Consider the following 15180-nt stretch of genomic DNA (forward strand, 5'->3'; position numbering starts at 1 on the left):
GATCTCGACAAATTGATTCTCGTTCTCCAATCGCATAGAAAAAGCGAATCCTGGACGAAGATTCGCGTGGATCCGCTCCTGTTGTATGCCACTACCACCTCAGCATCGTCATCACCATCTCCCTGGCTCCTCCGTAACGGATAGGCTTCACCTCCAGAACGGAACTCCAGTCTGCTTCCAGTTTCTCCCTGGAGAATGCTCGTTGGTTTAGTCGGAGTTTGGCTCTCCCAACGCGCGGTTCGTGGCCACTCGATTGACTTATCCCATCGGAGAACCGATCGCATGCTCTGACAGAGAATCACTTTCGATCGAATCTCTCTCGCTATATTGCCCAAGTGTTCGTTCGACTTCGGCTGCTCAAAGTCTCTAAGATACTTCAAAAATATTCTCTAAGTTCTTCAAAAATACGATTACCTCTTGGTACTCGGTGTCAGATCGATTCGTCCACAGTGTTTCGATCGAAACAAAAGACAGACAAACATGTGGGAAGCAATATCGTCGAGATATCGAGGACACAGGATGATCGACACTTAAAAGGTTCAGTTATCAATGATTGTCAATCGTTTCACTTCGATGTACGACAATGTACAGTAGTTTGTTTTTACGGTTTTCCTCCCGTTTTAATCAGTCTATGCTTCACTCTACTTACGGCTGACCCTGTTTATAATAATTAATGGTGTTAGCTCCGTGAATGCCTGCGGACTGGTCATGCCTGCCTCTCACGGAGAATAGGCTACGGTTTATTTGACTCCGTTCCAAACGATTCCACGTTTCTGAGTCTATTCTATTTTGTCACAAATTTATTTCATTACAGTACACAAGCTCATATTATTATGGTACACAAGAATACAAATTTATTATCTTCAAATTCATTATTACCCAAAAGCTATTTACAAAACTATCATGTTCGTAAGAAAAAAGAAATTTGTCCTATTTAAAAACTGATAGTCCAAGAACCGATAAAGAAGTCCAAGAGTTAAGTGAAACTCGACCAGTTATCGAACATCTAGTACGAATTAATTAATCGATCCAGTAATTGAAACGACTTATTAACAATGAGATTTTAATATAGAGCAAGTTTCTCGATCCCAGCCGTAAAGCTATCTCGTTAAAGTCGATGTTTTACCCCGGCAGTTAACGCAGCCAAATGAACTGGCAAGTCTTAATTACCGCGATGAATCGTAATTGCAGGAGTGGCATTCGCAGCGAAGAGGAGGGGGCGCGTAAGGATGCGCTTACGCAGGAAACGGTGCATGTCCCGGTGACGTTACAGCGACGAAAAGAAAAAAAAAAGAAAGAAAACAAAAGGTATAGCCAGAGATAAGGAAGCACGGATGACGCGATGAGACTGAGCCCGATTATCCTGTCGTGGGCCACAGCTAGCTGGCTGGGTCCGGGGACCACGGCGATACGTGGCCAGGCATCGAAGGATTACGAGCTGTCGACGGAATTCTTCCTGGTACCCGGCGACGTGGCGATGGACAAGAACGGTTTGGCCAGCGTGGCCAGTGTCATCAGTGTACCTGCACCGAACAGGACAGTTTCGGTGTTCAAAATGGCTGGAAAGAAGAGCCAGGAGATCGAGGCCGATACTCGACTGTACTCGAGGTCCTTGCTCAGACAACGACCCTGGGCTCTTCCTCTGGCGGCCCTCAGCGCAGCCACGATGCTCCTCATGGCTGGTTTCGAGGTTTTCGTACTGCTCAAGGTCGGTTCGCTTACCTTTACGAGTACGTTTTCCCAAACTCTCTCACAGGACTTGACCGTTAATTTGGGTGGAGGTATTAACACTTTTAGGGAACCACTTTGGTTACGTCACTGTCTTATTTTCTTGTAATTGTATTTTATTCTAGTACATATGATACCACTTTCTCTTGAGTTTGCTATTTTATTGTTCTAATATTTTAATACTTTTTTTGTGAATATTAGTATTGTATATGTGACGATATTTTGATGTGCTCTGCTGCTTTACTGTCTTAACTTTCCATTTTCATTTTACTGCTTTACTGATATCGTGTTACTAGTAATTTGCTATTTTACTGCTCTATTATCTAACAAGTTTATCCTACTGCATCACATTAAATACTAAAGAAATTTGCACCCTCAATAATCAATTTGATATAAAAATCACCTTTGAAATAAACCTTTCAACTATACTCTGCCTTCAACGTCCATTTCATCGCATTAGAATGCTGCTTCCAAGCTTCACAAAAATCTCTTGAAGACCTTGAAATGTCTCTAAAATCCGACTAAAAACCTGTAATGCGGCTGTAATGAACGTATTAATACTAAGTAATCCCATTTTGTCAAGAAATTAGACACATTTCTTTAGCAAGCGTTTCAGCAAGTAAACCTATCGCGTTTAATGACACGAAACGCGTCTTCGCGGTCGTATAAGCATCGATGATGGAGGTTTGAGGAAGAAGCGAATTAATAGAGCTTAGAAAAGAATCCTTATCTCTTTCTCACTCGATAGCACGTGGAAACTTGTACAAGAATCCGTGGTAATTGTTTTTGTTCGTAGCTGGACAAGCTCCAATAAGCGGCATGCTCGCAATTTTACCGAGACCTAGGCCTAGTTTGCATGTCGATCGCCTATTTCTCCTGGCTGTTCTGTGTGCCTCTGTCGATACATTTCACTGAGCAGAATCTATCAGGAACGCATCTCGACTCGGATAAATGTATCTAATGACGATCGCGTCTCTATTAGTGACCAACTGTATATTTCATTTGACTAAAAATTCTTATCTGTTAGTCTAAATCTTGAAATGTAATTTATTTATTGTATCTTTTATTTAAGTGGTCGTTAGCGAGTGCAATTATAGATAAGATAAGTTGCGGAATTATCTTATTAATTATATTTCTGAGTTTTATGAGGAGTTGCATTCGTGTGATAATTTATTCGTGCATGCGGTTGATAGTAAAATAGTAATGAACATCAATTTTTATTTATGTAGAATGGTAGTGATCATAAAGCGCAGTGATTAGAGCAATTTAATTTTTATTAACAATTTCTTTGGAAGCACGTAGCTTTTGAAAATTAATTTATTTAGAAAACTTGATTTGACATTTTATTTTTTTAAAGAAAAATTTGTATTTAAAAAGTGTAAAAGCCTGAGGTAAATTATGAAAGAAATGTTCTCAATTACAATAACTTTCTACACTAAGTGATTTCCTGAAAATTTACCAATTGAAATTTTTTAATTATGTAATTATTCTAAAACACGATCACGATATTTTTCACAGAATATTACGAAAAGTTAACATTAACATACCATCTAATGAAAATTAAATTAGAATACGAAATCCTGTGTTCTCACTTTTCGTCATAAATTAGAAATAATTAATTAAAATAAACGTTTCACATTGTCGTATAATCAAGTTGATTTAATAAAGTTCGTTAGGTATAATTATCGGTTTATTCATTGATTAATGTTATGAATTAATCAAATCTCTTTTGTTAATTACAACGTGTTAGCTTATAAGGGTTATAAATTATTGTAATTAGAGAAATTAAGTCTCGTTATTACGGTTAATCTGTTTATAATATCGTGGCACGAATAGTTTGATGCGCAACAATCCTCGTCGGCACGTTTTTTCTGTCTCGTCGAAAATTAGTAGAACAAACATAAGGAAAGAACGAAAGTCAGTCATGGAACACGTGAAAGATGCTTTCTGGTAGCCATATTGAAATTTTCCTCGCCGAGGATGGAAAATTGGAGCACATGATGTTGCGTGTAAAGACAACATTTTATCCGCGATTCTTTCTAGTCAAATTTGCAAGCTTTGTAGAAAGTACCTTTTTACCTGCAATCATTCTTAATTACACTTTTCACTTTTTTCTATTGTCTGCGGATAATTTATTAATTAATTGTTTGAATGATTATTTACATATTCAAGTTTTGTGCCATTTGTCTACTGTTCCATTTCTAAAATTTAGTGCAAAAATAAGATATCACAATTTATAAATAATTATTTGTAAAAATAAAATATGATTTAAAAATTTTTGTTTGCAAAAATATAATATAAAAATAATCGTCAAACTCAATATTATAATCATATTTATAAAAGAAATGAATACACGTATGATTTGCAACGACGGTAAAAATAGATGAGAAGAAACACTTTTACATAAAACATTTCTTAAACCAGTCAGAATATAAACATTGTTGCTATTCCTGAACAAATCTAGGTCCTGGACTACTTTCCGTGTTTTAATGCCCTGTCGTGTAATTTAACTCCGTACCTTTTTTAAAAAAAGAAAACCTGCATGTTTTTATTCGCCATTGACGTGAATAGAAGCAGTCATTGTATTCGTATCGAATTTCTCTTCTACGTCGTAAAAGGTAAATAAAGGTGGCAGATATTGCTATTCTACTGAAATTCTGAAAAGAACGATTTAACGGCAGTTTCGTTCATTAAAGGATTTACAAATAATTATTACTGAAGCAATATGTCTAACTGTAATTTTATGATTTTATTCAAAATGGCCGCTGGTCCAAAGATTCTCAAGTGAAGTATTTGGGTTATATTTTTAAATTAAAATTTTATACAAAATTTTGGTGTCTATTGTTTTATTGTAAGGACAGAACAATGTTTAATAAATTAACGTTTCAAATATATATATTAATCATAACCTTTTTAGAATTAATATGATTTTAAATATTTGCCAGAAAATTGGATAAAATATTTGTTGTATAAGTAAATAAAATATTTGCTACATAAATGAATAAAATATTTGTTGCACAGGAAAACAAATTTTGTACTACAAAAGAAAAGAAAATATTTCCTAAATAAATAAATACAATATTTGCTACAAAAGTAACTAAAATATTTATAACATCTAATCCTCCGAGTCATCCTGATATTTTCAAACCCAATACAAGTGTTTTCAGTGAAACTTTTTTCTTATTTGCAGGCAAGGGTAACTGCGCCAAACAGACGACACTTATTTCTGGGACAAGCTCTACTTCTAGGACTATTCCTTTTGGCAGGACTCTCAGCAGCAGCATCCCTTAGTCAGAATCCTTTGTCCTGCGCCGCGTTTCGATTAGTCGGTTTGCCAGCTGCCCTCGTGTTTGCCGCTCTGTTGGTCAAATGTGTGTTTCTACTTTCTTTGAACAGCGGCGTTTATCTGCCAGCACCTTATCAAGTGAGTCTGTACACCTCTCGCAATATCAGTCGGATATTTTACGACACACTACATCCGGTATTACCACGAGTGAATCCCGAATTAATCAGAGACCATCTAAAGCTGGATTTACACGCTCGCGTAATTTGCAGAACGGAGTAATTAATCATAATGTTGCTCGGATAAACTGGGGAGACAACACAATTAACATAATATGAATTATTCATGTTTTTAGATTGATCTCTGTGGTTTTTTACTGGGTTCATTTTGTTTGGGTTACTTTCCTGTAAATTAGAACTAAAAAGAAGATGTTGATTTTTGTGGTTTTGATGTTTGATGCATTTTTAGGTACACCATTTTGTAAGGTGTATATCTGATCATTTTTTATAAATTTGTTGAATGGGTCATACCAGTAGTTACCCAACCAGTAGTTACTGGTTTGAAATAGTAAACAAAATTGCAATGTTTTAAATAAAAATTGTAGCTGTGGCAGATGATGCAATGATGCACACCATTTTGTCGAGTGCGTTTATAACGTCTGTCCTTGCCATCTAATATTAAAATATCTGAGCTCATTTTCATTCTTAGACAGAGCAACTATTATTGCTGTCAAGAACATTACGATTAATAAAATGATTATAATTCAGACAAAATGGTGAAACAGTAAAATAGTGAACTACATGATAAAATAATAGAATGGCAAAATTATAAAATAGTGAATTGGTACATGATAAAATAATAAAGTGGTAAAATGATGAAATAGTAAAATGATAAAATAGTCAAATAGTCAAATAGTTAAATAGTCAAATAGTCAAATAGTAAAACAGTCAAACAGTCAAACAGTCAAACAGTCAAACAGTTGAACAGTCAAATAGTCAAATAGTAAAATAGTCAAACAGTCAAACAGTCAAACAGTCAAATAGTCAAACAGTCAAACAGTCAAACAGTCAAACAGTCAAGTAGTCAAATAGTCAAATAGTAAAACAGTCTAACAGTCAAACAGTCAAGTAGTCAAATAGTCAAATAGTCAAACAGTCAAACAGCCAAACAGTCAAATAGCCAAACAGTCAAATAGTCAAATAGTCAAATAGTCAAATAGTCAAATAGTCAAATAGTCAAATAGTCAAATAGTCAAATAGTCAAATAGCCAAATAGTCAAAATAACGAAATAACAAAATAGTAAAATAATAACAGACTAAAAGAATAAAATATTAAAATAGCAAAATAACAAAATAATAAAAAATTTAGCAGCCCCGTCCTGAACCAACCAAACTAAAATTGCTCCAGCATCTAAGTGATAATAAAATACCTAATTACAACCAAACCCAAAATACAAAGTACACAAAATTCATTCGAAAACTCGAAAGAATGTTCCTTTTGTCTGAAGCAACAAACGAATTTCGAAATGGAATCCCGATTGCACGAGAGCTAAGCGCTCCTCATTCCGATTTCGAGCTATCTAAATTTATGCATCGTATCCAACAAAACGAAAGTCCGTATCTGCAGTAACTTTTGCAACCGCTATAATCTCGGTATCTGGCCGATGTCTTTATCGGTGGACGTTCGAATGATTCGTTTGGTCGCTAATCGCTTAAGCAATCGTAACACAATCGAAAGTTCTCGCCAGGCAGTGTGTGAATAGAGCCTTAGAATACGGTCGGCAGAAACTCGTGGAACGACTCTCGCGAAGGATGCGCGGATGATTTTTCTTATTTCGCCGTGTCGGCGATCCGGATGTCGATCTCGATCGACTATTTGTACACGCGGGACGGGACCTGAATGAAAAGTAACGCAGTAGTAACTAGTAATAGCATTAAGTGCGGCTATCCTGGTCGTCGAGTACGTCATGTTCTAGGTTGAATAACATTAATATTCTTGATATCTTCTGCGCCGCGTAACGGATTCTCAACGAGTCTTTCTTTTATTGGTCGTCATCGCTAGATACGATTATACGTATTAAAGGATGCGACGATTAGAACGCAAACCTGTTTATGAAATATGATATAACTTGTTAGAGAAATCAGCCGTGATCTTTCTGCTTATATAATATCTTTTGATCATGTCTACCCCTTGACGTATAACATTGACGAATATGTCATTAATTACTATTAGTAACTTGTGAAAAAGAACTCTTTTTTTTATACTATGAAGGTTCGATAGTTGACTACTTTAATACTCTACGAAAAGTGAAGAATGCACAGATCATCAAAAAGAAAATGTGGCAGCACTTAACCCCTTGCCTGTGTCACACTTGTGACGCAGACTACAGCCGAAATAAACCAGACTCGTATTTTTACTGCAATTGAAGTTTTGGTTCAATTCTAATTATCCATATAATCTATATCCATTATCTATATAATCTATATAATTCTATATAATCAAGAATCACTGAATGTTAACATTCTTTAGTTGTCTTAAAGTTGTAGCAATAATTAGGTAGCTTTAAATGACATAACTCTCTAAAAAATTGTAGGTTGAGGTTAAAGAAAAGAAACTGTACCACATACATCTGGCACCACATTACCATAGCCTTTGTTAAAATATCAAACCCTTAAATAGTGCCTTAGCCTTAGTGCCTAAACGTTTCTAATGCAGACAATAATTCTCGTCATTACATTCAGTTTTGCTAATAATCCACTTACGACTATAATATTAATCATGATCCTTCTATTTTAGAACCGCGAAATTAGATAATGGTGATGAATGGTACATGATTCTCGTTGTTGCAGGCATTGGTATTAGGATTCGCCGTGCTGGTACAAGTAGCTATTATTGGGCAATGGTTCTACGGTGAACCACCCGCGGTGGTCCAGCTACAAAATCCAGGAACAATCTCGACAGCAGGTTGCAAAACACCTCTTGGACAGATAGTGGCTTCCCTCGGGTAAACTTTTCAAATGTAATCCTTCCACAGACAATATTTTCTCCGTTCGGGGACAGATTACTATTTTCGCGAATTAAACGATTCCTCAACTCACTTTCACCTTAGCTCATTGTGGTAGAAACTGTGCTCGGATACAGTGAAATTCAAGTGTTTGACATTTTTTATATTTCTAAATTTTTACGTTTTTAATTTTGTACATTTTCAAGCTTTCATTTTTCTAAATTTTCAAGGTTTCGATGTCTTATAATTGGAAAGAAAATGTGAAATTTTTGTGTTATTATATTAACATTGTATATTAATTTTTAAACTTCTATTTTTACAAATTTAAATCATCAAAATTTCTACACTTTTTTAGATCTATAAATCCCTAATTTTGAAGATGCGCAAATTTATAAAAACTCAATCCTTGAAACTCTGTATTCGCACATTTTTAAATCACCAAATGCAAGTCTCAAAACAAACTTGCTATTTTAAAAATGTCTACAATTCTCCAAATAAAACTTGAAAATAGAAATCTTGCAATTTAAAAGAAGTTTAAAAATTGCCTGTAACTTGAACAAGCAAATATGATCAAAAGATCAGTGAGTTGACTGCATATACATATTTTTAAATCATCAAACCCAAGTCTCAAAACAAACTTGCAGTTTAAAAATGTCTACATTCCAAATGAAACTTGTACTCTTGAGAATAGAAATCTTGCAAAGCTTGAAAATTGCCAGTAACTCGAAGGAGCAAACGTGATCGAAAGATCAGGTTAGATCAGCTCGCGGACGTTGAAAGGTAACCATAGACTGTTCAATTATTCGATGATTTCAGATATCCTGGTGCACTGCTGGTAGCAGTAGCTTGTTTAGCAGTGCGAGCCCGCGGCGTACGAGACAACAACCGGGAAGCTGCATTTATCGGCTTGGCTGTTGGTTTATCGCTTCCGATTTGGATATCAAGCGCGATCGGCTCGGTGGCAGCTTCCTCGGAGAGCGACAGAGAGGCTTGGCTTGCTTATGGTTTATTAACTACTTCCCTTCTCGTGTTCCTGACAATGTTTCTGCCGAAGGGCCGCCAGTTAGCTGCCCTCGGACGAGAAGCTCCTGCCACGGTGATCCGTGATCGAGACGATGCCCTCAGCTCGCTTCCTGGCAGCGGTTACTCGCCTTCCTTTTTCCACTTCAAACCAGTCGAGGCTTCTTTGAAGAGAAAAATGCATTATCACAGCGGTGGTACGTGTGCACTCTTATACATTGGCGTAACTAGGTGGGGAACAGGGTCAATTATCCCGAATTTGGGATTCGTATGCATAGTGTTAGGGTTGAGGATCTTGTATTGGAAGTTTAGACAGTTTCAAGGTTATTGATTTGTTGTGATACGAATTTCGAATTCCTAAATTCCCAAATTCCTAAATTTCTCAAATTCACAACTTCTCAATTTTCAAATTTCCCAAATTCCCACATCCCCAAATTCCAAATTTTCCAAATTCCCAAATTCCCAAATTACCAAATTCTCAATTCCCCAAATTCCCAAATCTCCCACTTCCCAAATCTCCCAATTCCCAAATCCCCCAATTCCCAAATCCCCCAATTCCCAAATCCCCCAATTCCCAAATCCCCCAATTCCCAAATCCCCCAATTCCCAAATCCCCCAATTCCCAAATCCCCCAGTTCCCAAATCCCCCAATTCCCAAATCCCCCAATTCCCAAATCTCCGAATTCCCAAATCCCCCAATTCCCAAATCCCCCAATTCCCAAATCCCCCTATTCCCAAATCCCCCACTTCCCAAATCCCCGAATTCCCAAATCCCCGAATTCCCAAATCACCGAATTCCCAAATCGCCCAATTCCCAAGTCCCCGAATTCCCAAATCCCCGAATTCCCAAATCCCCTAATTCCCAAATCACCGAATTCCCAAATCGCCCAATTCCCAAGTCCCCGAATTCCCAAATCCCCGAATTCCCAAATCCACTAATTCCCAAATCCCCTAATTCCCAAATTCCCTAATTCCCAAATCCCCAAATTCAAAACCCCCCAAATTTCTAAATTTCCCAATTCCCAAATCCTCAAATTTCCAACCTATCCCATTCCCAATTCCCAAATCTCCAAAATCCAACCTCCCCAAATCCCCAAAAATTCCCCTAAGCCACCCCAAATATTCAACCCTAACACCATCACCAAAGTAAGAAGATCCAGTCCACTCTAAACAAAAATCCTAGTTACGCCAATGTTCCCTATCGTACATGCTACTTTAGTAGTTACGTGCACGCATGAAAATATTTGTAACGATACCAGCTACTGCTATCAAATTTATTAGCAGCTACCTCGCTCGTGTCTCGATAATCATACATTAAGCGGAAAGTTATAATTAGTTATCAGAAATTTGTACTACAGCATCTTAAAGTAAGTGTCCGATACAACGGTAGATTTTGTATTCTTGTTACATTTCCAAGTCTAATTTTCTGTGCACAGAAAATGAACACTTTACTGGTTCCATTAAAGTACACGCAACGATTCCTACATTTTTTTTCGTTCACGTGTTTGCTATTACGTTTGTGGTAGTTTCTACAGTTGCTATTTTACATCTTTTTATCGTCACGAACTATAATTGCTAGTTGTGTTGTATATTGCTTCTGGCGTTACTTTTTAGTAGTTGACGTATGTAGGATTCCGATCATTGCTGGTTTTTCTGGGTTATAAGTAAAATGTTAATAATTTAGTTGTCAGTAGTTTGTAGTTAAAAAGAAATCAAGTTTTATACATTCTTAAAATACTGCAATACAAAAAAAAATTATTCACCATACACAAAACTTGTGTGTATTTCGAAAAAAATCTACTGCAGATTATGAATCTTTTTCGTTTTCAAAACAAGTACCTAGAATATGTAACCATTTAGTCACCTACTTTTTGATCACTCTGTATAATGCAATAGACGTTATCTTTAACTACAGCAATTAATGTTCGTTGATTGCAACCGATCATGATTAATTTAGACATTAATGCAAGTGTTTGTTAAGTGATATCGTTTCAATTGCAGATCGTGTCGCATTAGTTTCATCCGCCATACCTGGATGCACAGCCTGCAGGCATGGTGGAAGTCCCATATACTCTGACGGTAAGATTTTTTATCCAACATTTTTACAATTACAAAAACGTCTATTTGTCTACATACTAAATTCACAGTCCTATGTCCAATCACTTTGAAATCAGAAATAAAGTACAACGATATACGGGGATGAACCATAAATTAATTTGTACAATTATTCATCTCGACAGAAGTTAACATACATTTCGACAAAAGCTTTCTGTGATTTAAAATGAGGAATCTAAGTCGCGTCATTTTGACGCGTTTCGTAAACCTGGTGTTAACGCTGTCTATCTTTTTGTACCATCGACGGAATGTCTTCGTATCTTCCGGGTTCGACAACGTTTCATGGGAAGTTTGATAAACAGAATAATAATAGACGGAATTATAGATCGCGTAGCTACCGGAGTCAATGGTCCTCTCGTTCGGGAGGATTCTCTTTTAAGATTAAGTCCTTCAAGTTACCGCCTCCCGCCATTGTTTGTCGATGGATCTCGAGTGTATCAAGGCTTTGCATCGCGAAATTCTGTACGCCTTGTTTGACTCGTGGAGGTATTGGTCCTTTACCATCCTCCTTTGCGGGAAATTTCTTTAACGCAGTGAAATGTAATAATTGGAGGATGTGGTATTGACTGTTTAGCATGGAAAATCTTGCGAAGAAAGTTGCACGGATGAATTTTTGGGCGATCGATACTAATATCTTGCAACTAATAGTCGAATATACCAATCCAATACTTAATAAGTAATAATTCTCTTCTACACAAAATTTACGGATTTGACAATTTGTCAGTTTGGATGTTCAACGTGGATTCTTGTACAAAGCTTTGGTATCAAGTGGGAACTGAGCATTTCTTTTTAGAGTATCATCGTGTTCAAAATGGTGGAAAGGTGAACAATTGCAGTTGAAACAGCAGTTTACAGTTAGAGAAGTTTCAAGCACTGTCTTGATGTATTCCCTTTCCAAATTTTTCCACCGTTACGGAGTCGCCTGTTGCGACCTTCACCTCGAGGAACGAACTAAAGGGAGGAAAAACCTCCTGTAGGAAAGGTGGAGAGGGAGAAAGTTTCGAGGCGGAGGTCAAGCGCTTCTCCGAGAATTAAATTGGAAGGGGAAACGGATCCCGTTAGATTAGACGATGCTAGTTAATCGGTGACCCGTTGTTAGTGGTCGATCAAAATTGTTTTCTTTTTTTTCTGCAATGAATCTTTATCTCTCGAGTAATAGCTAGGTAGCTTTCTATGATCATCGTTTAAATGCTCTCTCTAATTAACCCCTTAACCCGAGTTGGCGCAGAATTTATTGCACCGGCGATAATTACTTTGGACAAATCCATTATGCTTCATAATTTATTTTAAACAGTTGTACTTCAATTTTTTAAAAGAAATATTATAAAAAGAGTTTTAGAGTAATTGTATACTCTCAACGTCGTTTCTGTGTGCTTTGAAACACAGTTGAGGTGTTAATGTATATGAGCGTGACTAGTGGTTATAGCCTAACTCATCGATCCGTTTCGTTTAGTCTTCATTGGCTCTTCATGGTGGTTCGATTTCAACTCATCCGTTGTAAGAAACTTTCAAATAATCATAAACTCCTAGGAAGAGTGACAGGTGTGACACACTTTGAATCCCGGTTAAAACAGCGTAACCTCTGCTTCGCGATCTTCTGTCAGTACTCTATGATTAATTTGTAGAAAGTGTCTAAAACTAATAAGGTTACGGATCTGAGTAGATAACGAGATTCATCGATGATCGACTTGTGATACGTTCCATTTATCGAGGTAATTAAATGTTATCGTTACAAGTACATTTTATAAATGTCTTTTAAAATCAAGTAAATTTTTAATAAATCAAGGTATCGAAATTTTAAAAATATTAAGATATCAAGTAATTTTAAAAGAACCAAAATAAGATTTAAAAATATGATAATTTCTCGTTATATGTACATTGTTACATTTCTTATCATGTTGCTAAAAATGCTTCGATAACTTTCAGGCAATTAAAATTACAAATTATATCGGATAAAAACGAACTACAATAAATACGTACATCGTTAAAAAAATTACGGTCTGCTGATTGACCCGACCGGAAAAACAAACGGGAACGCGGTGTTTACCTCGTTACCGGAAATTAATAACCACCTGTGGTAGGATGTTTAACGTAGATAACGAGTTTAGAGTCAATTTTTAACTCGTGAGCTACGTATTTTAAACCGCAATATATGTAAAAATTTCCATTTTCATAGCCATCGTGTTTTTGATATTAGCTTACAATTAGTTGACTTCGTTAAAGGACGACAATTGATATTACTAATAATAGTAAATATCTTATAGTAATAAAACGTGCTTATGCAGAACACTTGCTTATACAAGCATAGTAATAATAATAGTAAAAAATATTAGCAATGTAGATGCTATTGTTAATAGTACTACAAGATGTTACATGAATAAATAAATAAATAAATATATTTTGCAGATGTTCACGGCCCAATGGAAACGTTCGTGTTGCCACCAGGGATGTATCTAAGGCCAGAAGATGCTGGAAACTTGTACACAACGTTATCAGCGAATCCGAACGTATTTTTTCAACGGGCAGCTCATCCTGGGATGATGTACTGATAATTGCCCGGAACCCCTTCCGACCACGAAAGCCCGCGAATTTCGATAACAGAACTGCTTTTCTACATTCTTATAATTAGATAGCTACGAAACAATGGACTTTGTTTCCTATTCGTTTGTCTTGTTATTGTAAATAATATCACGTACGAGTGTTGCTCGAGACTTTTAATTTTCCTTTGTCTCGGTTATGCTCGATTATTTCGATAACAAATCAAACTGTAGCAGTCGAAGGCGAATTTCGCGAGAAATTATAATAAAGGTACGATACATTTTTTTATAATCCTTCTTTTTTTTATTTCCATTTTGTACCAAGTAAGTTCCTGGACAGTGGCAATGCTCATTGGCATAGGACCATGAAATCTGAAATTTTTATATTATTAGATTTTAAGGTTAGAAATACCAAGGTTTTAAATTTTCAAATTTTCGTACTTCTAAATTTCCGAATTCTCTAACCCCAAATTTCTAAACACCCAAATTCTCACATACCTAAATTTCTAAATTCACAAATTCTCAAAACCCCAAATTTTTATCCTCCAAATTCTCTGATCCCAAATTTTTTAACCTCCAAATTCTCTAACCCAAAATTTTTTAACCTCCAAATTCTCAAACCCCAAATTTTTTAACCTCCAAATTCTCCAACCCCAAATTTCTAAATTTCCAAATTCCCACATCCCCAAATTTGTAAACCCCACATTTCTAAATTCCCAAATTTCCTATTAAGTTTCATTTCATAATTGTATAATTAAAAGATCAAGATTACCTTGCACTCAAATAAAAATCCTATAGCCAATAGCAATGCTATGTCACCCTTTACAGGTTATCTTTTCATGCACTCTATCTCCAGTGTAAACAACTGTAACAAAGCTGTGAAGCATTTACCTTAATCTAATGAATCATCAACATATCGCCTTTTTCTTTTTTCTTTTATACAACCATTCAGTTCTAAATACAGCGTATATTAGTCTTTATCAGTAAAGTGACCTTTTACTCTCATTGCCACGTGTCTGTAATTCAATATATGACCCAAAAAGAAGACTATAAATAATCAAAATTAAAGAAACTAAACAGGCAATATTTTAGTACTTAATAAACATTTTTATATACATTTACGTATTAATAATGTTCTACGTCGTAGCATTCCTTATTTTTATGTCATGTTACAATATCTTGTACGATATCAAATCGGGAAATGGGCTAATCGGTGACTGCGAGTGCACTGCGTAAGACGCTTATTGCGTTTACTTGTCAAATTCTTGTGAAATTTCCAGGTATGTGGAGATAATAAAGTAAATTGTATAGAAATGTACGCAATATCGTTTTATAAATGGTAGGGTATAGTTGAAACTTAGTACGTTACTGTCCATAGAAAGATTACACTTGCGTAGTACAACGTATTCGGTGACAGTAAACGGCAGGTTGCTTTTCTTGACGTCACGTGTTGAGTTCGGTTGGGGGGATCTCGCTTTCTTTTCATCTGTCAA

At 36.0% G+C, this 15180-nt stretch overlaps 1 protein-coding gene and 1 long non-coding RNA gene across 2 annotated transcripts; one reads left to right on the plus strand and one right to left on the minus strand.

Moving 5' to 3' along the window:
* The first annotated feature begins 67 nt into the window (after window positions 1-67).
* LOC100883055 (uncharacterized) lies at window positions 68-13979 on the plus strand. The gene is made up of 7 exons (XM_003701592.3): window positions 68-537; window positions 1192-1708; window positions 4919-5152; window positions 7861-8015; window positions 8832-9232; window positions 11037-11114; window positions 13557-13979. The coding sequence occupies exons 2-7, from the start codon at window positions 1343-1345 to the stop codon at window positions 13697-13699; spliced, it is 1377 nt and encodes a 458-aa protein (XP_003701640.1). The 5' UTR covers window positions 68-537; window positions 1192-1342; the 3' UTR covers window positions 13700-13979.
* On the minus strand, window positions 12647-14598 carry LOC105662027 (uncharacterized). Its single transcript, XR_001095358.2, has 3 exons — window positions 14460-14598; window positions 13131-14059; window positions 12647-12788 (listed from the first exon to the last, which is right to left on the minus strand). It is a non-coding gene; the product is annotated as an uncharacterized LOC105662027 (long non-coding RNA).
* Window positions 14599-15180: the final 582 nt, after the last annotated feature.

Source organism: Megachile rotundata, chromosome 4 (assembly GCF_050947335.1).
Source record: "Megachile rotundata isolate GNS110a chromosome 4, iyMegRotu1, whole genome shotgun sequence".
NCBI lineage: Eukaryota > Metazoa > Arthropoda > Insecta > Hymenoptera > Megachilidae > Megachile > Megachile rotundata.